This window comes from Crotalus tigris, unplaced genomic scaffold, assembly GCF_016545835.1.
Source record: "Crotalus tigris isolate CLP2741 ecotype Arizona unplaced genomic scaffold, ASM1654583v1 scf7180000018831.1652172, whole genome shotgun sequence".
Lineage (NCBI taxonomy): Eukaryota > Metazoa > Chordata > Lepidosauria > Squamata > Viperidae > Crotalus > Crotalus tigris.
This window is the reverse complement of record NW_024097221.1, coordinates 162,501-189,423: the sequence shown is the minus strand read 5'-3', so window position 1 is coordinate 189,423 and position 26,923 is coordinate 162,501. Positions and strand designations below refer to the sequence as shown.

Sequence of the window (26,923 nt, the reverse complement as noted above, 5' to 3'; positions counted from 1 at the left end):
AGCTACTAGGGATATATTCACTTCCATCAACACAAAAATTATCAGTGACATTTTTCAAAGAAGTAATTTGCCTTTCAGCAGGGTTTATCAATGATAAACATGATTAAAAGAAAGAATATTAAATATCTTGTGGATAAGAAAGGAAAATCCAATTAATTAATTTATTGGATGAAATCCTTTCTGTCAATGAATGGAGTTCAAAAAAGGCTGAATTTGCTATTCCCAGTATCTGATTGTAGTTCTGGACATTGCTTTAATAGCTAACCTAAAAGTCCTTGGAATTTCAAGAGAAGCAATGCAAAGGGCTGTATCAGTAAGACTGCTTTCCCCAACCTTTTCTTTGCTTGTGGAAACTTTCCATTGTGGTATTTTCAAGAATACTCCTCCACTTGATGATCTTAAACAGTAAAGTTGCTGACTGCCATTTATTTCTGTAAATGCTTCTATGTATAACAACTTATAACAGCATGAATATCTGCTGAGTAAACACTCAAATTTTAACTGATAAAAGCGTATTTTGTCTCAATATTTAGCAATACCCCTTCTTAATGTACACCAATAAGCCAACTATGCTTCTGTTGTGCAGAAAAATGCTCTTAGCAGAAACATAACCAATGCTATACATTGGGAAATTACCATGCTAGTGTAATTAATTCAATTAATCTTTATGATCTTAATACTTGGAGGCAGGTATAGCCTGGGAAACCCAAGTGACAATCCCTCTAAAAGTCCTTGTTTGAAGAAGGGCTCTGGAACAGCATAAAATACTAGTGAAGCAATAATTTAATCTATGCAACTTACCGGCCCTTGAAGAAAGCAACGTAGAAAATGGGAGTGTAAGCATTAACAAATTTCAGAAGGAAGGCCTTGAAGATAAGTCGTTCTTCAAAACTTTTGTCTGTTTTTGGTACCTCTGAGGTAAATAAAATTAATGCAGAAGTGACTGAAAGATTAATCTAAGGTACTAAATATTATACAGATAGTCCTTCCTAAGCAAGATTGTTGTTAAGTGAATTTTGCCCTCATTTTATGCAAACACATAAAATGCCAGAATTGTTAAATAAATCACTGCAGTTGTTAAGTTAGTAACATAATTGTTAAGTGAATCTGGCCTCTCCATTGATTTTGCTTGTCAGAATGTCGCAATAGGTGAACAAATGACCCTGGGACATTGCAACTGTCATAAATACATGCTAATTGCCAAGTGTCTAAATTCTGATCAAGTGATCACGGGGATGCTGCAACAATCATAATATAAAAAATGGCCATAAGCCACTTTTTCAGTGCCATTGTAACTTCAAAGAGTTGCTAAACAAATAGTTGCAAATCAATGACTACTGTACAGGCTATACACTACAGTTGTCCTTACAATATGGTATGTATAATGTCAATCTGATTTGATTACAAGATTACTAGAAAAGTATTTCAGATTTTTTTTCCTTCTTTCAATAAATTGAGGTGTCTGAACCCCTCTATTTTTTACTTCTCAATTTATATTCATCTTGAAGTAAGCGATGATTGGAAATGAAGATAAATCGTTTTATTTGGGGTTTTTTTAAAAAAAAAATTGGTTCACCAAAGTGACAAGACTATAAATGAATTTAAATAATTTCCACACTTAAAGTTAAACTGAATATTAGTTACTGAAAGATGTGAATGACTTAATGCAGTGGTTCTCAACCTGTGGGTCAAGACCCCATTTGGGGTCGAACGACCATTTCATGGGGGTCGCCAAACAAGGCTGTCCGCCATTTTTTCCCCCTTTTCTTTGGCCACGCCCCTGGCACCCGATGATGTATAAGTGGTTGGGGGTCACCACAACATGGGGAACTGTATTATGGGGTCGCGGCATTAGAAAGGTTGAGAACCACTGCCTTAATGCCAAGACTCCTTTTAAGTTATTATCTCAAGATTTGTTCCTATGTAATTTTGCTTGCAAAGTCAAAGCTGAATCATTAGACAGATCATTTAATAAAATCAGATTTCTAAGTCAAATAATGGGAAGATATGTACCTACCAATTTGAGTCAGCCATCTAGCTATGCAGCCATATACTTCATCCAAGATTATTATCACCACCAAATTAATAATTACTGCAGTCGCTGTGACAGTCACTCTAACATTTGACCTGCCTCCTGGAGAGGAGTTGATAGCTAAAGCTGCTGCAGTGGAGATTCGGTATATAATAACCCCAAAAACAATAGCAAATGTCAGCCCAATCTGAAAAAGACATAAGATTAGGTTCACAATATTACTATGCCTGACATAGTTCGTATGGAAATGTTTCAATCACTTGTGCCAATTATAATACTACAAAAGCTGCATGCTCCCATCTGGTTTACAGGAAACAGTTATAATCCAACTTCATGTGGATAAAACTAAATATTGCTATATAGTAGTATAGTAGTTATACTATACTACCAAAGAAAAATATCAGCTATGAAGTTAAACACAATATATTAGAATAATAAAGAAAATACCATAAAATAATGATTATGAATTCTGCTTATGCTTTCATTCATAACTATCCATTTAGTAAAAACCCTGCAATTATATTCATAGACTTATAGAGTTGGAAGGAAACTTGGAGATCTCCTAATTCAATGTTCTACCTAAGGCAGGGATCTTCACCTTCAGACCATCCCAGCCAATTAGTTGCCAATCTTTATTTGAGACACTTTAGTGATAGAGTACCCATAATTATGCTTCCACTTATTGGTTCTTAGAACCACACCATCTTCCTGTGACAGTCCTTCAAGTATTGGAAGGCTGTTATCAAGTATCCTTTAGTTATTATAAAACTAAAACTTTTAAGTGCATTAACTGAAAAACATGAGTCAATTAATTAATTTTTGCACCATTTAATGGAACTCTCCCTAAACTGGCACAATGCAAATGGAAATTCTGAAATTTGCACTTCCAACACAGAAGATGTGAAAGTTAGGGAAGTTAGGAAAAGTTAAATATAACCCAAAAACTGGATCGATAAAGAAAAGATTTGCTAACTCCTTTAAGAAAATATTCCCTATTTTTGAGAAGATGATTGGCCCAAGAAAATAACTGTAAATGTTTCCAGGATAACGCTTACCATGAAAATAATGCTCACAAAATTTGTGAAGTATGCTGGGAAACGATCTTTCCATGTCAGTTTTTCTTTTTCAGTCTAGCACACAAAAGAAGACATAACACAAAGCAAGTCATTATAGCAGTTAAATAAGTTGCCTTTTTGATTCTTGCTTGTTATCTAAATTTAGACAGGCAAGACCACAATTAAAGTGCAAAGACACATAAACAGAAGTAAACATTCTAAAAAGAGTATCACAAGAGTATCAGTCAATTGAGAGCCTTTCATCAAGCTACTGCTAGGTCAGGCAGTCTGCAAATTATTTCAAACAGAATGAAATTGTGGATGAGGCTATATCAGGCTATATGTAATACTAATAACAATTTGGGCAATGGTATTTTTATTCATTCATTTTCATTTTGCTGACCCATCATCAACTGTGGAGTTTTCCCAGCTCTTTCATATAGGGGGGAAATGCAAGGGCAAGTAGAGGGAAAAGGAATAAGGGAACATTTGCTAACACATAATCTCTTTTACGCGGGACAGACGCAGTCTTAAAGCTAGGCAGCTCCTTCAAAACCGTTCTCTGGAAAGGCTGTCAAAACATATTTAGCCCAATCTAATTTTGGAAACTGATCCGGTTTTCCTTCAGACATTGTTTAAACTGTTTTTCGAAATGTTATTTTCCATTTAGAATGAAGTATTATTAGAATATTTCCTGAAAGCTTAATTTATGTCCAAGTCATCATTTACAGGAATGGCAGAATGACAGTAAATGCAAGCAAATTATTAGCAGCATCCCTCTGCTTTTCCCATGTGAACACAGAATAGCTGTTCTCTCAAGGATAGTAAAGTTTAGGGACGCCCGAGTCTGGCAAGCATGAAAAATGGCACATATTGTACTATGTATTTTTCAGAAGACATATGGGCCAAAGAGCATGGATTGCAACCACATAAAATATGATGATGGGCAAGTACATATGGAACTATATTTACAAAGTCACGAAGAAGATGCCAATGATATGAAACCTGAAGTAATAGTATAGTGGGTTTCATGCTTTCTAAACCAGATTTGTCTGCCACATGGTTTTGTCTGATCTCAATTCAGATTTGCTTCTGTACTTTTAAGGGGTTATAAAAGGAGGGAATACAGGTACCCTGTTGATTCTCTTCTTCATCCCATTATCCTATTGTAAACTTAAATGAATGACAATGAGAAGAGGGGAAAGAGTTGGAACCCGAGTAGTTGTGTATATGTAGGAATCACCTCTGAGTACAGTATTAGTACTCCATGTGATCATTAACTGTTTTTAATTTGTAATATGTATCCATGCCACCCAAATCCCTTTTTATGAGATGGGCAGCTATCTAAATTTGCTAATAAGTATGTTCACCGCCATTGGGTGATCAATTTAGTTTTATATACATTGTCTTTAGGATCACTTTATATGTAAAATTAAGGATTAGGAAATGATTACGTACAATTCCATAAGGCTCCTATAAGAAAAATAAGCACTTAATGTTACATGCGCATCACATGCGTGTTTTTTTTCTCTTTCTCATTCTTTCTTTCTCTCTCTCTCTCTCTCTCTCTCTCAAAAAAAAAAAAAAAAGCCAGGAAACCTTGTCAAGCATAAGGCATGTGCAGTGTTGTAAAAGCTGTACCTCAACCAGTATGAAAGATCAACCATGCAGTGTCATTCCAAACAAAGGCAAAAACCCATCTCAACAGAGTGATAAAGACAGCAGAAGGGGAAAGCCATATATGTGAATGTTACAAAATAAACAAACAAAAGAAAATTGTGTTTTATAGATATTCAGAGATCAGAAAATTTCCACAAATGGTAATGAAATGTACCAATTTCACCCCAGCCATGACTCTCTTAACTCTTTGTCGCCATTTGTTAGCTGCCTCTTCTGGCAATTGCTGGCCCTTCTGATGGCATTTGAAGGAAACAGAAAAGGATAATCCAATATGGCTGTTATAAAGCACTGACTCATATGTAAATCAATCAATCCCTGAATAGAATATGGACATGGTAGAATTTAAAAACAAATAAAAGATGCCTATGTGCAGATGTTAAATTTTCTGACATAATATAAATCACTATAAAAGAGGAAAGTCAAAGTAAAACCAGAGAAAAATAACCACAGTTAACTGGCAAATTAAAAACAATAGTGGTTACATATCTGTAAGCATTTTATATCTACATTATGATGTAAAACAGATGATAGATTGTCACGGGAAAAAAATCTATCTGATTGCTAAGAGTTAAAAAAGGATTGGATGGCACAAAAACAATAGAAAGTATTTAATTTTTTCACCAGTGATCTGGGTTAAAAATGGGATGACTGTGTTGCAGGTGAAACAAATTATTTAGTACAAGCCTATTTCCTCTTCCTGCCCCCTATTCTTTTTGAGATACACTGAATTTAGCATACTCTAATTGAACAACCCAACCAATAACAACACTGGCTTTTTAAAAAGGATTTTCTATATAAATTTCTAAGATTGAACTATTTCAACATTGTTGTTTTTATTTTTATTTGCTACCTGATTCGTTGTATCAGTCCAGTCCCCCTCAGTCAATAATGTAATTACATTTTTTTTTACTCAACATGGTCTATTCATTATTTATTCACAAATATTTTTATTTACCAGTTTGTTGCCCATTCATATGTTTGGAAATATCCTTTTGGATTTCATCCTATGTAGTCTGGGAAAGCCCACAAACTCAGCTGCTTTCCTGTTACTTTCTACTTCCTGTTTATTTATTTGGAATAACTTTCTTTTTACAACACAGTACAATTTTCTATATTTACACTGGAGCATTTGGATAGCATTTTTTGTCTAAAAATATTGACTCTGACCTATCTTGGTTGTAACTGGGTTCTTTCTTATATTTACTTAGTAGTAGACCCTACTGATTGCTCTTTCAAGCCTCTAACTCTTCATGGAGTAGCCAACTCAATTCTGGGTATTTTTATCTAAGAAGTCAAATTTAAAATAAAATTGCTGACACTGCAGTGCTTTATAAAAATTTATAGAAATTCTGCTTAGCACACTTTAAAAAGGATATTATGGACTGAAAAAGATTCAGACAAATGCAAATAAAATAATTAAAAGCTCAGAGCAATGGAGGAGAAGTTTCAACATTAGATGTATCTTATATAGCAGTAAAGGAGAAATGAAAAGTATGTGTTATACAGAAAATTGGATACAAAATGGCTATTTTGCCTCAACCTATCAGAACTCAAGGTTGCTGAGTGAAAGATTGGTGGGAGATTGAAAAACATTTTATTTCATTTATCCTCAAAGAGCCAAATTATAACATATTCTATCAGAAAATGGAATTATAATGATTCTCAACTTGGATGATTTCAACAGAGCAATCCAAGACGAATCTATTCAGGACAACCACAGTTAATAGTTACAATGGTTATCACCTGTACTATAGATATGAGAAATGGTGGAGAAATTTGACCTAATTTGCACTTTCCAAACCTATGAATGAACAGATTATTATACTATAAACCTTCAGATTTTGCATTCTCTGAATATTGTCATATAATTTTCTAATTTTTTATATGCCTACACTTTATTCACAACCATGAATATACATTTTCATTCAGACAGTTTTTTTTAAGTATTTGCAAATTGATATAGGAATGGGACCCAACAAACTAGTGCCTGAAAAACTGAAAGAGATAAATTCACATGATCCTAATCAGAGCCAATATGCTTCTGAATAGAAGGCTTCCTCTAATTTAGCTGTTAGAAAGTTGAAGATACCCAGATGGAGAGATATCAACTTCAGTTTCCAGAAATCCTCAGCTAGTCTGGCCATTTCTGACAAATCTGAGAGTTGAAGTCCATTTATCTGGAGAGGGGTCAGACTGAAGAAGATTGTTGCAGTCACCTATTAAACTACTAAAAGAACAAATATTAGACTATATTGGTTTCGGTCTGGTGAAACATTCTCTCTTGTTTCTAGATGTGATTAAGTTCAGTACCTTAGAAACATGGTTCAGAATAATAATTGCCAAGTGTTTTGTGCTCCTGTGCTATAAAAAGGAATTCAGTTCAATAACTAAATGTTATGTAATCACCTTGCTCAAAGATACCCACTGTATCATTGGGCTGCTGCTCCTGAACCTTCACCAGGATCATAAGCGATGGGCTCTTTGTGGTAGGTAATTCTAAATATTTTTACATTCTCACAGTAAAAAATCTAAATTATGGCTCTAAAATTAGAGTAGCACAGAGTACTTAGTCATTTATTCAAAGTCAGTGTAATTATGCACATTGGTATTTTTTTTTTAAGTTAGTCCCTGATATTTTCACAATTGCACTGACTTTGAGTAAAATGATTGAGTACTCTGAATTATTCCATAGCACTTTTGAAGCTAATTGCATTTCTTTTTTCTTGATATTTCCTTGTATTCAGTAACTGTAACAGGATTAAAATAGTAATCACTTACAATGGATAATATAAAGGTGAAGACCCTTTGCTATGAGTTTTAAAACAAAATGTACTTAATTTTTATTACATAAATTTTTAAAATAAAAAGAATTTGCTATCTTACCTCTTTATTTCTGTATTCTTTCTTGAGAGATTTTTCTAATACTTTTGCTTCATATTCAGCTCTTGGGTGATCCTATAAATAAGTCATACATACAGGAAACTATGAGACCTATTGGATATCACTTCAAATTATTACAACAAATCTGAGTAAAGTTCTGCTGTAACTTAATTTAAAAGTATTCCTTTGTCACTAGCTGTCTGAAAATATTACAGCTTAATACTATGTGCTCTCTTTAATGGTGAAGATGCTGCTAGATTGAAGTTGTTCTTTCACCAATAGGCATAGTAATTTTGGTAGTGTCATAGCCTTGTACCCATTTTCTATAGCAACAAAGGACTTCAGATTCATAATATGCTGGTTTGCATTGTTCGTATATGTTTTAAGTCTTAGCAGGTGACAGCATATGGCTGATCTTTTCTAGGTTTGGAAGTTAAGCAGGATCAGGCCTATTCAGTGTTTGGATGGGTAACAAGGGAACTTTTGGACTGAGAGCTAGACCATGAGATTGAAGAAAACTTTCTTGAAGACAAAGGCAAATCCTGTAGTAACTGTTGCTAAGAAAGCTACATGGACATGTTCATGAAGTTATCAACTATCAACTGAAAGGAAGCTTTATTTTGTAATGTTTTAAACCTGAATGGCTCTTTCTGGGCATTGGAAAAAGGCCTTATTTGAACAGACAGCCTGTCATATGTGGGGCAAAAGGTTGACACTATGTTGTTCTGAATTTAAATGTGCAATTAAGAGATTCTCCTCTATATATTAATTTGATCTGTCTTAACAAAAAAGATAATTTCAGTTTCATTAATTAAGATTAATAATTTGTAATTTCAGTTTAGTCAGACATACAGAGAAAATGTGTGAAAAAGAATCAGAAATGAAAAGAATGAAATAGGTGAAAGATTTAGAGATTATTTTTAAAAATGCATTGGACTGAGACTGGATGGATATGAAAAAGCCCTATTTGAGATTATTATAAAAGAGGAAAGTATAATTTGCATTGGAAATTCTAAAGACAGATAGATGCTAGGGAAAAATGAGGGGAGATCAAAGTGCATCTTTCACTACCAGAGAGAGAAAAAGAGAAATTATAAAAAAAATAAAACAAAACAAAAATGCCAAACCTTGACTGCCTCCTTCAGGAAACCATAAAAAACACAAAAAACATAAAAATTAAAATTACTTCACTGTTGCAAACTGTATTCTTGATACAATTATTTTTATTTGTATGAATGTAGGCACTGTATAAGAATTAGGGGATACATAGGGGTACATCCATGGGGTGGGGTGGTCTTCCTCTGTATTTATTTTGTTGAAGTGTCAGCATGAAAACACACAGTTACTCAACATCCAGAAAGACTGAATAGTATTATGGTCCAGAACTCTGATGGTATCAAGCAACTGAGCGCACTGTCCTCTTACATAATTATTATTGGAATAACAACTTCAAATAACTCTTGTATGGCATTATTCCGACATATTAGAGATTCATTTCTTTAATAGGATTTGAGTCCATACTCAGTGCTTTGATCACAGGACTGAATTAAGATGAATATGTTAAGTGAAGCATAAAATACATTGTATTATCAGCAGTTATCTCAGGTCACTGCTATCACTACAGGGAACACCGGAACATAATCCTAAAAGATATTTCCTCCTACAGGGATACAGTTAATCCTTCCGACGACAACATACCAAAAATAAAAGAACAGTTGTTTTATAGCATCTATGATACTATCCTAGCATTGAGATTTCACCTTTAACATGTCATTTGTGTTAATACTTTGGGTCAAAGATCAAATGAAATCATAGACATAGACCAATTAATTGCTACTGAAGATTTTTTTATGAAATCAGTTGTAAAATTTAATATAGCAACGAGACACATGTATTATTTAATATATATCTGCTTGAGAAAAATAATTTTTTAATTAATTGAGTAACACTCTTCATAAGTAATTATATATATTTGTAAAGTGACTTTTAAAATGCACATGATAATCCTCACTGAAAAAGGGAGAGGTCTCTTCTACCGACACATACGTGTATCATTAAAAAGTAAACAGCTTAATTTTCTCCAGTATGTTTTTATGAAAATATTCAAAATTAACATTAATCCATTAAAAGTAAAGAATATTCATTCAATATAATTAGCTATGGCTTATATGATTTATACTTATAGCCAATTTAGCGCAGTAGTTAAGTTGCTAGGCTAAAAACTGTGCGACTGTAAATTCGAGTCCCGCCTTAGACATGAAAGTGACCTTGAGCCAATTACTCTCTCTCAGCTCAATCCACCTCACAGGGTTGTTGTTGTGGGGGAAATAGAAGGAGGAAGGAGTATTATGTATGTTCGCCACCTTGAGTTACTAATGAAGTAATAAAAGTTGGATACAAAACAAATACATAAATACTATTGGAAGAAGAGAGGCTGAATGGACAGGTCATCTTTGCCACAGGTTTTATAAGCACAACAGGATTGCCTATTCATCAGTGTTAGAGCTTCTGGTAGAAGAAGCAGTTTCTGTTGACAGCTTGAGAGGTGGACAATTTCCTTTTTCCTTGTGGCTATGTTGTCTCCAAATAAAATTACAAAACTTAAACCTGAGGTGGGTAGGAGATAAGTGGAAGTGGAACAATTGTAAGAGAAAGAATGGCTATTCATTGGACTCTATCTAGTCTTCTTTTCCTATAACAGTACTACTCTTAGTGTTCTGTTTAATAAATATGTTGTATAGCCCTAAGATTGAATATGAGAAAAATCCACCTAATCTATCAAAGATATCCAGTGTTTTCTACTTACAGTTAGTAAGACATTTATTTGGTTGAATACTGAATCAGAACTAGATATCTGATAGGATATTTTAAATTTATCAGGATAATACATTACTTTGTAAATAAAATATTACAATTGGAACTAAATGGCTGATTAACCTCCTTTTCTTTTAAATGGTATTGTAAACACAAACATCCACAAACTATTTTCCTGGTAATCTTAACTTTCAAATAGAACTGAGAAAAAAACATTTTTAAAATGTAAAGACAAACATGTCTTTTTTAAAAAAATATACGTTAATAGCGCCAGTCTCCACTCAATAGGCTAGACCAGCGGTTCTCAACCTATGGGTCGCGACCCCATTTGGGGTCGATCGACCATTTTATGGGGGTCGCCAAACAATGCGATCCGCCATCCCCCCCAGGGGGCACCGCCGCGCATGCGTGCCACGCATGGGGGCGCCGCCGCGCATGCGTGCCACGCATGGGGCGCCGCCGCACATGCGTGCCACGCATGGGGCGCCACCGCACATGCATGCCACGCATGGGGGCGCCACCGCGCATGTGCGCCATGCATGGGGGGCGCCATGCATGGGGGGGGCGCCGCGCATGCGCGGCACGTTTGTGTGACGGGGGTCACCGTCACACAAACGTTGAGAAGCGCTGGGCTAGACAGAAGCAATATTTAATTTTGAACTCATATAGCAAATACATTTGCTAATTGCAAACTTCTGTAATCATGGCAACTGTATTTTCAAAACTGAATGAATTAGGAATATGTTCACATTTTATAGTTTCTCCATCAAGGGAATAATTCTCGAGCTATATATGTTTTAATGCCCACATTACTAGGTGTAACCTTCATTCTCCAGCCAAGGCTTCAGGCTTCCATGGTAACAAGACTGATACTAACACACCCTTCCCAAATTTAGAAATGGTTATGTGCAGGATTTTCCATTCAAATGGGTCACTAGCTGAAAATTAAAGGTCATTTAGCTAACGTAACAACCAATATAACAGCATATAAAAGAATTAACATACTTCTTCTTCTTCAAAACCAGTAAGATCCCATTTGTAAATCAGACGCATCTGTTTTCTCTTCCAGTGTTCCATAAAGGTAGCAGCTGCATAGTTGGAAGGAAAGAAAAAAAGGAAGAAGGAAATTATCTCTATCCATCATTTAGTTGCTGCTACATCTGCACTGTGCATTGCACTGTGAAATATAAAACCCAAAGTGAAATACTTATAACTCTGCCAATTTTAAGAGAATGCAAAATATTAATAATTGATTTGAATAAGTTATTAGAAATTTTTAAAATGACCCAGGTATCAGATTTTTGCACATCTACAAATGTAAAAAACAAACAAATCCAAAACACTGCAGGCAATTTTACAACAGCTGTTTATAGCTTATTTGGCTTTAATATAAGGGCAGAAATAAATGACAGGATGAGAGATCAATAATTAGAGTGCTCTGTTTTGTTTAAAGATTAAAATGCAATTTTGGAACAGAAGAAGTCCATTTGGATTGAGATCCCGACACTGAGGAAATTGATTTTTTTTATTCATTCCATTTATAATTTGCCCTTCAAAGATCCTTAAGATGGCTCACAAAAAATTTAAACCACAAACAAAACAAAATAAAAAAAATCTATATCCCAATATAAAACCATAAAGCAAACATAATACAAAAACAAACAAAAATGGACACAGAAATTAACATAAAAGGAAAATAAAATTGGCTTGTTTAACTTGAAATATCAATACAGTTGTGTTACCAGAGTTTCTCTGGAGAGGACATTCAAAAAAGAGCCTTCTATAGGAGACCCTTAGTACTACATTGCTTTTTCAGTTGGGTCTACTCTCAGAAACTATTCCTCTGAAGAATAAAACTTCGGAGAGTTTCAATTAGATCTGAATCAGTCACTACCCAATGCTTTTGATTCAAAGAAACATGAATGATTGTTTCACGGATGTCCGACCCTCATCTACTTTAACTTTTTGGTTAAATACTCAAGGAAAGCTTGGCTTTGATTTGTCCGAAATTTCCTGATGTGTTTACCAGCTTGCAACTGCAACATACCCTTTCATATCTATAATGAGAAATTACCAGTGGGAGAATACCTTTCCAAAACCATCAACCAACAAATTAGCTAATGATAAAAAGAAAACCAAGTGAATATCAATAAACGTTTTATTTACAGCATTTTTGAAGATTATTCAGTTACCTTACACAAATCAGGTAGCATCATGCTAGAAAGCCTCACCATGATTTATATTCTTGGAATACTGCCCCCCCCCCAGTTTCCTTGAAAAAGCTACTTAAAATTTATTTTCTTGGGTAAAAATCCCCTTTGGAACTGAGCAGTTGAGACAAGAATACAGTGAATCAGAAGCTACGATATTATTTTGGGGCCTTGGAGTATTTGTACCTGAAACTCTTCTCCAACTCTTGCTAGGAGATCTGCTTGAGCAAACTTATTTTAAATCATTGCACTTCAGTTCAGTTAGGGCTATTAGATACAGGGCAATATATACATGAGGAGCTGAAGCTGGTAACTGGAGTGGGGTCCAGAAAGCAGCTATATTTTAATTTTCAGCAGGAAAACAATTATAAAACAGGAAATGGTGGCAAATTACAATAAACACAGCTAGTTTAATAAACACTCTACCCAACATTATAGAATGACTTTGGGACATGGATGTGAATAATGGGACAAACCCACACTATACAATAAATAAATGTAAAAGAAATAAGTACATGGAGAAAAGCTAACCAATCCCATGAATAGATATGATTAACACACTGTACTGTGGTCTTCAACAAATCACCAGAGACTTGGAAAATGAGAGGAATCGGACAAGGTCTCCATATATCTTAATGAGAGTTTGCAATTTGGTTTTTTAGTATTAATAATTTCTGTTTTGCTCTCATCCAGTATTCTTAATCAGTTTTATATATCCTGTATGTAAGTTTAAATATTCCTTCATAATATCAATATAATGTATAGTATAAACTTCTTTGGAGTAACTATACAGTTTGCAAGTTATTTTTTTGTTCTATGTCTACTTATTGTATGCTGTAAATAACAAACTACCTGCCCCACTTCCTGCTCCTATTCTATCAAAATTCCTATCAATGCCATCCATTTATAAAACAAGGAAAAATGCAGCATTATTCCCCATGCTTACAGGAACACCTCAGGCAGCAGGAAAATGTGACTAAGATGTGAAACAATTGGAGGCCAAAAGCTGTGCAGCATCTTGTAACATCTCTTAGACCATTCTTCAACTTACCTTCAGATCACAGTCTTAAACTTCTGGTACATAACTCAGTGATATAATACTTGCTTTCCAAGCAATTGGACAGAGTCCTGTTTGGATTTGATAGGTGGAACAGCCTGAGGTGTATAAGACAGCATTCTATGTCTAGAGGGGCTTCTTGACAATATGCTTCCAGGCCTCCCTCTTTAGCAATTCTATTTTCCTACCTGTCTTTTCCATTCTGTTTACTCCATGCTCCCTGTTGTCTGGTTATCTTCCATTCTAGTAACTGCACCATAAAAGAAAGTCTGGATGGACTGACAGTTCAGACCAGACTGTAATCCCCCACTGATCAGTATCTTTTTGCCTTAGCTCTGCCAATCAAAATTGAGGAAATATATGCATCCAGAATGGTGTTTAGCTATAGCCTTGACCATCTAACCATTTATTGCCCAGAACTCCTGTTGGCTTCCTGTTTCATTAGAACTTATTGTGCATGTCATAATTAATCTTCTAGCAGTTCTGAATTGAATCTGGAAATATATTGATACAGCACATGGAGCACAGCTGAAATGTGCGTTGTTCTAGAAACACACATAACTGTCTGTGCCCCTGCATTTTGCATCAGCTGAAATTTCCAGATACTCTTCAAGGGCTGCCCCATGTACAGTAATCCAATTGGGAGATGACCAAGGCATGAGTGACCATAATAAGCAAGAGTCAATAAATAAATAAATAAAAATAAAATAAGTAATATGATTTATTTATTAACCATAATATAAAGGAACAAAATTGGTCTAGTAAACAACAGATTGAAAAGAAGGGAGTGAAGAAAGAAGCCAGGGTAAGAAGTATCATTTCCTGTTCCATTCCTCTACTTATGTTAATAACTTTACAAACATGTTTACGGCAAGAGATGTGGCACTATCATTTCAATCTAGTTTTGATCCTAATCATCTTGTTCAACCTATAGTTCCACTTTATCTCAAAATATGCAATTATGATAGTGATGAAAGACTAACTTTGTGATCAAATCTCACACTTATGACCTTCTCAGGTTTGTAAAGCAAAGGAAAGATGAAGCAAGCTCATAAGCACAACTGCTGTTCTACTTAGAGAATACACTTAACTTAATGACTGAGTTGCTGGACCCAATTGTGGTTGCTGTATGAGGACTATCTGTACTCAAGGGAATAAATATCTGTATAATAATTATGAGAATTAGGACTGTTTTGTTCTTAGGCTTGACAGTTTAGTAAGAAAGTGAATTTGTACTTTGCTTTTGACAGGCTTCACATCATGTATGAAGCCAAACCATCATGATAAACACTAAACACAGAGCACAGAGATACCTTTATGAGTACCAGTTGTTCAAAATAAGCTTAGAAATATTACTTCTCTGATTACACAAAGCTTGTGCCTGCATTTTCCTTGGACAATGCCCAGATGCCTTGGCTCACAATTTGTTCCGGAAAAATGAGCCAAACTAAAAGTTTGTGGATCTATTAGGAATGCTTTGGAAATGTATTTAAAGAAAAAAAAAAGAAATGGGAAGGGTATGATCTATTAAAAAAAAACAGATCTCTTCAGGAGCAGATTCTAGGTACAAAGCAAACTGCTTCAAATTAGTTAGTTCTTTCTCCCAGCTAGCTGATATTTTTAACAGAGAAAAGTAATAGTTGATTCATTTTATCCAAAACTGAACACAAACTGGTGCTGTTTTCATTTTCTGTAAGTTGGCTCATAGCTACCATCACCATTCTCCCTCTCCCATTTTGCATTCTTTTCTTTTTTTTGTATGTGGGCATGCACACAGAAACAGAGGCACACTTTTCCACAGTATTGGGGACTAAGCCCTGCACATCATCCTGTTGTCAGCCAGACTGATGTGGGACTATGAGATTCTAGTCTCTGCTCTTGACCACTGAATTTCTGTGAAGTCATTTCCTGACTTCTGTGCTGTGCTCATAAATTTGTAAACTTTATTCCACGATCAAAAGGCAACAGTCTTTAAAATGATGTTCAGCAGAATGATAACTTCTGTGCTAACTTAGCACCTATGCAGACACACATAATATATAAAAGGTACTGCTGGTCACAGCACTTAAAGAGGAAAAATTACCCAAAGCTAATGAGGGAAAAAACAGCATCCCTATCAAGTTAATACAATTAAAATCATGTGACTTCACATGTTAATATTCTATTGAAACATAACACGAGATTTTTTAAAACTGCAGAATATAGGGATTTTGCAGTACAAGCCTGAGACATTCATTATTTTGCTGGAGCAAAATGTTTTCAAAAGAATCAAACTGGGTTGTATATACTAAACTAGGAATAGACTATGTATTCGCTCCATATCTTTTAATACTATTTATAAAATCTGTGCTGTAAGGAAATAAACATATGGATCATAGAACAAATCAGACAGAATTCTCAGCAATCATCAAGTTGAAATTATCATATTTTGAGCACATTATGTGAAGACCTAGCTCTCTTGAGAAGTCTGTAATGCTGGGAAAGGTAGAAGAAAAGAGAATGACAGTGAATTTAATTACAGCAGCTATGAGTACCTGAAGAACTATGTTAGGGACAAATCAACCTGCAAAAAATATATTTATGCAGTTTCTAAGAGTCAAAATTGATTTAATGGCACATAATAATAATCAATTTGTGCTGAGCTAAACCTCTGAATTATTGTTTCTTCAGCATTTCATTTGTTTTAGACACTTATGTCAAATGTACATCTGAACACAGACGTGGCACACATTATTTGGAAGTAAATCCAAACACTAGGCTGATGTTGAAGCTGTAACTTTACAACCATTTACTGAGAGTAAACCTTATTCAACTAAATAGGCTATATGCCTGAGTGAATATCTGTATGATTGAATGGATGATGTCTATTAGCTCAGAGCCATAGGACTGAAATCAGACAGAATACGAAAAATATTTTCTACAGTTTTACAACATGATGATGATGAGACAATAGCAGGTCCCAGGCATAATACCTTGTCTTTATTAGTTTGATATAATATCTGAATTCATCCAACAACCAGATTTGGAATGTATCCTTGATCTATGATGGATGACCAGCTTTAACAGAGAATAATGTAGAGGTTTTATTCTATTAATAATTGGGTTGATGAGGGAATTTCAATTTCAATAGCCTACATTAACAAACTGTACCTTCTGAGCCTTTTTCCCCACTTTATGGATTTATTAAAGGTCAGGAGCCTCTTGTTTTATATTGGTTGATGTTTTATCCAGAATTTGTTCAACCATCTTTGTCTTCTGATAGCTGTACTAAAAGGGACTAAGATTGGGGAACTTATAGCAGCAGAATTCTCAGGTTGACTTCCTAGATTTTTACAACACTGGTTAGTCTGACCAGGATTTCTGGAAGATATAGAAGCCTCACATTTCTAGGCTTGGAACTAGACTATGCCAAGAAGTGAGACCACTAACAAAAGAAATAGGGGACTGTAGTGACTGCAGATTGCATTCCCCTGGCCCATGGGATAATGTATTTTGGAAAATGCTTTGATACATATTTATGAAAAAGGAGCTTACCAAATCATTTCAGGCAACAACTAGAAACTAACCTATTTTGGCAGCAGGGTTATTCTTTTAATTGCCTCATATACTTAAATACTGAAGGAAAAAAGTATGTGGGGAAGTTTAAAGGAATGGAACAGATGTTTGTCTGGGCTGGGTTGGGGGAATGAGACTATTTAAAGCCATGATATTCTCTTTTGCCTTATCATATTTTTCAACACACATAATGTGACAAACTCCTCTACATGAGAAAAAAATAATCTAAATCAGAGGCATAGGTTGTTTTTTTCAGACTCATCTTTTTTTTTCTTTTGGGCTTCCCTAGTGTTCCCTATAGCAAAGATATTAAGTCACATTGAATTTTCATCTGTCACTATTACAAACATCTACAGATACATCCACTCACCATTCTCTCAACTAGGGTATATGTCTTTGATTAGCTTTACAACTTATAGAAAATGGTGATTTATAGAAAATGAAATCTTTTACTGAACTGTCACTAAGGCTTTCTGTACTGAAATTCTAATAGAAAAAAATGGGTAATTATAGACCAAAATGGGTAATTATAGCCCAAAGACTATGGAAAGTACAAGGCGGAGACAGGCTGTGCTAAGGTAATTTCAGCATTAAAAATTCACAAAATGTTGTTCACATTTGTTCCCAGATTTAGAATTAAGTCCATTTTCATGAGATTTATAATGTCTTTTAGCATCATCAAGTTATTGCCATGCAAATATATCTGTAATCAGTAGGGTCTTTTTAGCCACAGCAATGGTTTTATGACATAATAAACCACTATATATCATCAGGGTAAATTGGCATGAGTCCGACTGGATCAGTACTGTCTATATGATGAGTAGTAGTAGCCTTCCAAGGCTTCAGCAGCTTTTTCTGAATTGTATTTGAACATAATGGAGCTTATAACTATGTTACAGAAACATCCTTTTTCAAGTCATACCTATGACTAATAACATATATCAATACATGAAACAGGAGACCATGAATAGCATAGGAAGGCTGCCTCACATGCAGTGATGCTTTTCTTAGGAAAGGCATGTGCTTCAGGTAATATGTGAAGATCATCTATGTAGAAATTATAGAAAAGTATTTCTTGTTTCATTTTTATAAATTCAGCTTTAATATGCCATATTTGGCAATGGTGCTTCCTACAATGATTTTATGCATATTCTGATCCTCACAATCAGCTTAGTACAAATTTGAAGTCATGGATTTCTGCCATGAGCTATGTAGGAGCCGGTATGAGTCACTCTGCTGAAATTCTTTGCAGTGGATTCCCTTTTCTGAAATTATAACTTACTCCCTTGGCCTAACTTTATACCAGAATTCCTGAGGTAAGGAAAATTGTAGAGAGCTGCATTGATGTTGGTTTTGTGCATATGGTAAAACAGAAGCTTGCCCAATTTCCCTCCTATGATTTACGTATACGTTTTGCAAAATCTCATGCCCAAAGTAGGCCTGAATGACACATTTGATTTTGAAATGCCTACATCTGTAAGCAATTATCTTACAGTGTCTTTTTCTGAAAGATGAATATTTATGAAAAACAGTAATCAGGTGAAGAATCTAAAGAGAAATCTCTCCCTCTCTCTTTCTCCCTCCCTCCCTCTCTTAGAAACAAATAAGGGGTGATCTTGAATAGGTGTCCCTCCTCAGAAAAGGGAGGGCAATAATTTTCAGTAATCTCCTCTGCAGACCTTATACTATTTCCTGTGACTGATACTTTCCAGCAATAGAAAAAACATGACTTGTGTCCACCCACAGTTTTAACTATTTGTCAAAGGAGAAGAGAAAACTTTGTCACACAATAAGAAGGAAAGAGTATGTGAAGAAAGATTTTCCTCCTGTACTGTTTTTTGGTGAGGGGGAATCGTAAGAAATATTTCAGTTCAATACATCCAATAATTAGCTAGGCTCAATGTATATATAATTGCTGGTGAGCAAGGTCAGAAAAAAATAGTTGTTTTACAGTGTTTCTGCTGGTCAGCTACCTTCTGGTATTTGCACATTTGCCTGATTGTATCACTCATACTTCCCTCTTCTGGCCCTTAAGAATTACATTTGCTATCTTTAGTCAGTCTGCACTGCCCCTCTGTAAAAAAAAAAATGAGAAAGGTTTGGGGAACAAAAATTAAAGTAAAAAAAAAAAAAGGTTTTCGCCCAAAACAGAGTTGAAAATAAGACAGAAATGGATCCATAAGACTATCTGGAGATATCTTCCTTCTGATTTAAGCATCTTGCCCCAAATGAGAGACTACATTTAACTACAACTGATATTAGATGAAATATTAAACTTAGAATCCAGAGACAACATTTGGAATAATTTCACAAACCTACTTCCTTCAAAACAATCGGAAATGTCTTCTCTCTCTTTATAAGGATTAACTACTTTCTGTATATTTATATGATGATGCCAGGCTAAAACACAACCATAAAGGCAAAGATTATGCAGCTATCAAACATGTCTTCAAGCATCATGGACAACTGTAATACAAACCAAAATTCATAAATAGTTATATGAAAGTATTCTGCATAGGAACTACATTAAACATGTCCTCCAGAGTTTTATCTCTTCTTCCTCCAATTTGGCAACTTCCAGACATGTTGAGATTGCAATTCACAGAAACCCCTCCAAATATGGCCACTACTCAATCTCAACACACAGCTGGAGAGTTCCATGTTATGGTGTAGGATGGCCTAGCACAGGGGTAGGCAACCTTGGCTCTTTTATGACTCGTGGACTTCAACTCCCAGAATTCCTGAGTCATAAAAGAGCCAAGGTTTCCTACCCCTGGCCTAGTACAACTGTTATGGAAAGCAATCAGAGCAATATGAGAAGCACAAAATCAGAAAATACTGCAGAACCTTCTGACTCCTACTCCCTAATAATTGTTATGCAGAACCATACAATTGTTATGCACAACCATCATGACAGAGTAGCCATGGACAGAGTTGGAATGCGCCTTTACTATGTACAAACATCCACATCCCAGCACCTCTTACATCTAAGTCATATGCAGGTATCCACCGCTGAAATACTAGGACGTTTTACCAGAAAATAAGTGTCCGAAATTCATAAGTGAAGAAAACTTTTATTTTTTTAAAAAACTAAAGTTTTTCGTTGTTGTTTTCCACAAATCATTTTGCATGGTTTTCTATTGCTACAGCATCTCAATATGTGAATTATGTAGGTTCTTCACGAACAGGAGATGCCTTCAAAAATGGCACCTTGAGTGATATAAACAGTATCCTACTGGTAACATTAATGCACTTAAGTAGTTTAACTATGATCAGTCTTCTGATCAGATCAAGACCTAGTCTGCAAATAGATATTGTTGACATGCTATATAATCCCTAAGCAGTTTTTGTGCCAAATGCTTCACTTTGTATTCATCCAAGCAACTTTCTGAATTTTAACTTTCAGTTCAGAACATAAATGTAAATGTGACAGTTTTATAACAGAAAGACCAAAAAGGGACAGTACAAATAATTAACTGCTGATGACATATTGTCCTACTTGTTCTCTATGTAAGGAAAGTTAAATTCAAAGTCAAATGAAAACTCCAAGCATACTCCAAAATTATATAAGCATTCTTACCCCAGAGAGCCATGAAGACTGAGAAGAAGACAGTGGCTGGATTATCAAAAAGATGGCTAGCCCGAGCAGTGGCACAAGCAGAGCTCAATTTCCAATAGCTACATGTTCTGTCACATAAGGGACACATGGTGATATTGTTTCTCTGGTCACACATCTCCATGCTGAGGGAAAGCAAGCAGTAAATGAAAGGTGAACATATCCGTCCCTTTGCTTTCTACTGAATTGTGAAATACATGCACTGAATGTGATTTGATGCTAAGCATATTTATCCAATCTTATCTCTTTCCCCGCATTTCAGATGCATTGTATTACAGTGTAAGCTGCATGGCATGCACATTATAAATGTAAGTTAAATTCAAAAGGACAGGAGCTAACTGGCATCATGGATTCCTGACAACTGGAAAAACCAGATTAAACATTTGGGCTTATTACTCTGGTACATTCTGCTGCACTTAACACTGTGGCCTTTCTGAATACTTTTATATTGATATAATCACTTGGGCTATGTTTTTTATTCTCTATTACTCCACGAGACTGCAATAGTGCAGTGCACTAAGGCTGTCTACTCAGATCTTTTGAAATATAATCCAGTCTTCTAATCACAGAAATATAGTCGTCTAATACTGTATCAAAGGATCACTATCCAACCATGACAGAGTGATTTGAAGCAGGCTACAGAATCATGCATTCCTGGATTCTCCTTGATCTTTCTCTTCTCTTTCCTTTCCAGCATAAATTATTACGATATATGTATTATTCATGTATAGTGCTAGTTTTCATCCAGAATTCCCCCCCTCTTTAAGCATCATGTCTGAACAAGGTATATTGTCTAAAATAAGGAGGATTGAGCCATGCACATTATCTATGTCATCAGCAAACTAAACCTCATGGTTTGTAACAAGTTTTAGACAATGTGAATAAAATGTAAGTAAAAATTGTCATTTACCCAGACAAATCTGAATGGTAGGTCCACTGCCTTTGTTTATCCAATCCATCAATTGATGTTTTCACCATGAAATCACTTTACAACAATTTATTTATTTAATGAATTTATATACCACTTTCCTTATCAGATGGTACTTATCTGATCATGATTAACATTAAAAAAACCTAGCAGGGCCAAATCTGGTTAATATCAGATGGATCATGTCCATTAATCATCAGGAATAAAACTTGTTTCAAAGGGAGTCTTTAATTAAGCATATTTCAGAGTTTTATAATTCTATTTTAATGAATTTAACTTCTTGTGACATTGAATATAGGCCTCAGACTGAAAATTTTAGTTGATGACATAGTCTGTACAGGGCTGAACACATTAATGTATTTCCTCCAAATCTATCTGATTATTACATTAATATATTATTATTTTAGGACATTTTTATGACTGTGTACTTTATGAATTTTATATTTTATGGCTGTGTTAACATTTTTGGCTACAATGGTTTAGGTAGTTACGCAAACAAGGTGGGACTTGATTTTGGGTGGGATGCAGGGGACCTTGAAGAAACTTTTTAAATTTATGTTAAGCTTATTGCACGATATATGTCACAGTTTCCATGTGTCAAAGTGATCAGGAATTGTACCACCATATTTCAACATTAGCAGTCATAGGTGTCTCTGGGGGCTGCAAAGACTAGGCCCAATGTCCACAGGTTGTCATTTTTCTTTTAAGGTAATTCTTACAAGGGTTTTCACAAAATTCAAAAGGTGTAACAGCAGAACATCATAGAACAACCCCACCTATATTGTTCTGAGCTTTGGGAATAAGTCTAGATTGTAGGAGTCAGTAAAATTAAATAATTTAAAATAATGTATTCCTGAATACTGTTTATTGGGAAAGATACAAAATTCCTTTTTCCCCACATATTTCCCCACATATTTTTCAATAATTCTGGAATGCAAGAACTTCATCCACTCCTTTTTTTAATCTAGGTTAAACACAAAAAAATTCTTAAGGCTTTCTACCTAAAATTTGCTTGTAACTTTTATCACAGAATTTCATGATGGTTTCCAGCGAGCTTGCCTCAGGTGCAAAGCCAGCTGACTTTGAGCCAGTCGCCTCTCTTAGCCTGAGGAAGAAAGCAGTGGCAAACCACTTCTGAAAATGTTGCAAGGAAACTGCAATCTCTCTCTCTTTCTCTTTCTCTCTTTCTCCCTCCCTCCCTCCCCCTCCCTTCTTCCCTACTCTATCTATCTATCTATCTATCTATCTATCTATCTATCTATCTATCTATCATTGTCCCTTCCCATAAAAGCTATTTGACTATTCTGGTGGCTTGTGCTTCCTTATGTAGTCCGAGCAACAGCAATGGATAACTTCGTATGATGCAGCTTTACTGCAACAAATAATCATGCAAATAGTTTTTGGGAAGAGAAATGGCCAATATGTGGGTTTTTATTGTTGATCATTTTGGGCTCCATAGATGCCAACTAAGCATACTGAAGACACAATACTAAATTGTACATGAAAAGGGCAACTAGGGATATGTCAGTCCCGACAACAGAAGAATGGATAGAAAATATGGTGGAGTTAGCAGAGATGGCAAAATTGATTATTTTAATTATAGAAAAGAATATGTTCAGTTTTGTTTTTACTTGGAAACCACTTCTGGACTCTATACTCAAGACCAAAAAAAATGAACTTTCGACTTTGAGTTTTGCTGATTAATATAATTGGTTATCATAGAAATGACTAGTACTTGTTAAATTGGTAAAGTAAAAAGTTGAAGCTGTAATTATATTTTGTGCTAAAAAGAGTTGGAAAGCAATGCTTTTTCCCCACTTTCCCTTTTTTTCCCTTTCTTTCCCTTCCCCATTTTCCTATTTTCTTTATTTTCATTTGTATTTTACATCATAAAAGCATCAATATAATTCTGGAAAAAATGGCAGATTGTGCTGTTTCTATACACTAAAATCTCATAAATGAGAGAGGCTATACATACAGATCCACTATACAGTAAACTATACAGTGAATGTCCATGTTTTCATACAGTTAAGAAGAAGCACTTGCCCTCCCCCAAGTCATTTTGTGGCTCTGAGTATACTGAGAAGTGAGAATTTGTTGGAGCATACATGTTATAAACCATTTAGTTTTTGATTGTGCTTATTTGCATTAATCAGCCTTATATCTCAGAAACTTCATTAAATCGCTGTGACCAAGAAAACTGAATCCTGAGGAAATGCTGACAATTAACTTCTCATTATTTATAAGCAAAACTCATGGATGTAACAATAACATCCTGATTTCAGAAATGAATGTTGTAAGTTGTGATATATATAAGAGTATGGCTACAGAACCTAAATCATTAGCTTTAGTCAAAATCATTTAGGATACTTTTCAGCATACTGAACACAAGTGAAAATGATGGCTTTGTACAAAGTACAGATAATTGTGTATGTATATTTTACCTTGGTATATTCTCATCAACAGTTGCACAACCATAAAGGAACACGATAATTCCCACAATAGAAGCTGGAATGAGCATTTGTGTATAAACTCCCAGCCAGGCAAAGTATAGTCCAATCTTTTCACCAAAGTACTTCCTGAAATAAATTATAGGAGGAAAACACTATATAATGTATCATGGCAAATGTATCGTGACTAAATTTATGAATCAGACAGCAGGGCTGACTTTGAATGAGAAAATAAATCCTGTTCATTAGCCAAAATGCATTTCCTCTTGGAGAATTCCTGTCCACATGCCATTTGGAACAGATCCAGTTCAAAAACCAAGTAAGTAATCCACTCTTGCTTATTAAGTAGCTTTATCTTTCTGTTTCTATAGTTTTATTTGGCACTGTTTCATAAAGGGAACCAAGAGCACACTCACTTTGTGAAACCTGGGACAGGAAGATATTGGATATTGGGTTTATGATCCCATAAACAACCTTTCTGGTCTAGTGCCATGGATGGCTTTATAAGAGGTAGCCATCACCCTGAATTGTACCTGGAAGCCTATCGGGAGTTAGCGCCACATGCAAAGCTGTAGTGTTACATGGACGTAGTTTAGTGTATCCATTATTACATGAGCTTCTGCAAATCAATAGTAACTTTCACATGGTCTTTATTAGTAGAGCAAAAGATCTGCAGACAAAAAATTCCAGATTGAATCTCTTTGTGGCATTGGGAAAGAGCTATCTGCAATTTTAGACACTTCCTGTTGTTCAATGTATACTAGGTTTCCTGAACTTGGTACCCTCCAGTTGTGTTGGGAAAACTATTCTGGAATTCTGCAATTAGAAGACCCAATACATTTATAGACGATTAAATTCAGGAGAGCTTGTACAGACCACAATATTCTAGATCAGTATTTCTCAGACTTGACAATTTTGGGATGTGTGGAATTCAACTTCCAGAATCTCCCCATCAGCATGAAGTCCACATATCTTAAAGTTGCCACGTTTAGTTTTCTAGATGGATTTGATTCAATATAAACTGTTTGATTCAATATAAACTGTTTGATTCAATATAAACTGTTAAGGCAGAGGTTCCCAAGCTTCTTCAGTTCATAGTATCCTTTAATATCTCGCTAATAGTTTCATCCCTACACCAAAAGAAATACTTAACAGTTCTGTTTATTAAGTACTTTCTGTAGGTCCAAATTTAAAGTATCCTATGCAAATGCCTTGGTACATTTGCTATGGCAATCTCTTTTTAATGCAACTCAAGAAAAAATGTTCAAAGTAAATAAACAATATTATTTAATAGCAAGGGATTTAAGGAAAAGCACCCTCCACAAAAATTAGGTGAAAAAAGATTTAGACACATATTGATCTGAAAACATGAGAACTACTCATATTGGAATTGGTTTATAATATCCCTTTGAAATTATTTTTACCTGATTTTGTTTCTACTAAGGTCCATGCATTTTAGTATATTTGTTGAAGAAGCAACCCCCCCGCCCCCCAAAAAACCTTGCATTGTTCCAATGTTTTAAGATCATTGCTTGTAAATCTGGGGAAAAACAGGGGACTATAATATGGCATGTGCAATGTGAATTTTTATCCTAAACTTAAATATGCTTTATTTCTTTTGATTTGTTTTTCAAAGGCCACTTTTCATTAACTGATGATTAGCTCTATGAAAGATACAACTTTCTGAGTACTGTAGCAGGCTACAACTGCTACCCAAAAGCTGTAGGCTACCACTATTAATGCACATATACAAACACATAAGCTCTTAGAGTAAAGGACAAGAAAGGAGTTATCACTGTTTCTTACCTAACTAGGTCAATTGGTTGATATTTATAAAATACTCCATAACTTGCCCATTCTTCACACAGGAGCTAGAAAAGAAATTTAAACAGAAAATGAAACCTGGAAGCAAGTAATTTCTTATTTCAACACCACTGCATAGTTCTCAGTCTCTTTGGTATCATTATATTTTAGTTTTATGGTCCACCAATATATACAGCTTGCATTTAAAAATTGAATATGCCTATGGTTTGGCTCACTGTCATATTCTTGTATTCATTTATAGAAGAACTAATAAACAGAGGGTAGTGAGATGCAGCTGAGGTCCTAAAGCTGGGATGGCTAAGAATGCAAATACCAGAAAAACTCTTAATAGATTGGGAGGATGTGCTCATTCTTTTATTCATGAATCTTGTATGAACCAGAACACATGCAGTTACTAAACTAATATGAGATCCATTTTGGTGTAGTAATTAAGAATACCAGGCTAGAAACTAGGAGAGTTCTATCCCCACCTTACACGTGAAACCAGCTGGATGACCTTGGGCCAGTCACTTTTTCTCAGCTCTAGGAAACAGGCAAATGCAAACCACTTCTGAAAAACTTTGCCAAAATCTTGCCAAGAAATTAAATTAGATTAAGGTGCTCTACTTTGCTATTTCTTTGCTTTTCTTTGCTTTTCTTCAGTGCATTGTCATAAAGAAGAAGAAATTTGGGCCATATATTTAGAATGTTTCTGACATTGTGTTAACTATTAATGATTAAATACATCCAGTAAAACCATCTGAGATAATATTATCCTTCAGAGGCTAAAGGAAGTCTTAATTTTACATTAGGATGGATACCTCTTTTAAAGAAAATGAGGAG

General features: G+C 35.0%; 1 protein-coding gene across 12 annotated transcripts in view; it reads right to left on the bottom strand.

Annotated features, from left to right (window-relative positions):
• Nucleotides 1-26,923, bottom strand: part of ANO1 (anoctamin 1) — a 166,204-nt gene that overhangs the window by 18,753 nt on the left and 120,528 nt on the right. For 6 of the 12 annotated variants that reach the window (XM_039356888.1, XM_039356883.1, XM_039356887.1 and 3 more), the window contains 10 exons: nucleotides 26,084-26,148; nucleotides 24,272-24,406; nucleotides 20,864-21,024; nucleotides 11,467-11,549; nucleotides 8,775-8,786; nucleotides 7,651-7,722; nucleotides 4,922-4,999; nucleotides 3,088-3,162; nucleotides 2,018-2,219; nucleotides 802-913 (listed from right to left, as the gene is read on the bottom strand). In XM_039356888.1, the coding sequence (XP_039212822.1) occupies nucleotides 802-913; nucleotides 2,018-2,219; nucleotides 3,088-3,162; nucleotides 4,922-4,999; nucleotides 7,651-7,722; nucleotides 8,775-8,786; nucleotides 11,467-11,549; nucleotides 20,864-21,024; nucleotides 24,272-24,406; nucleotides 26,084-26,148 (995 nt within the window). The remainder of the gene's footprint in view (nucleotides 1-801; nucleotides 914-2,017; nucleotides 2,220-3,087; nucleotides 3,163-4,921; nucleotides 5,000-7,650; nucleotides 7,723-8,774; nucleotides 8,787-11,466; nucleotides 11,550-20,863; nucleotides 21,025-24,271; nucleotides 24,407-26,083; nucleotides 26,149-26,923) is intronic. The other 6 variants (XM_039356891.1, XM_039356884.1, XM_039356894.1 and 3 more) reach the window with 3 other exon arrangements.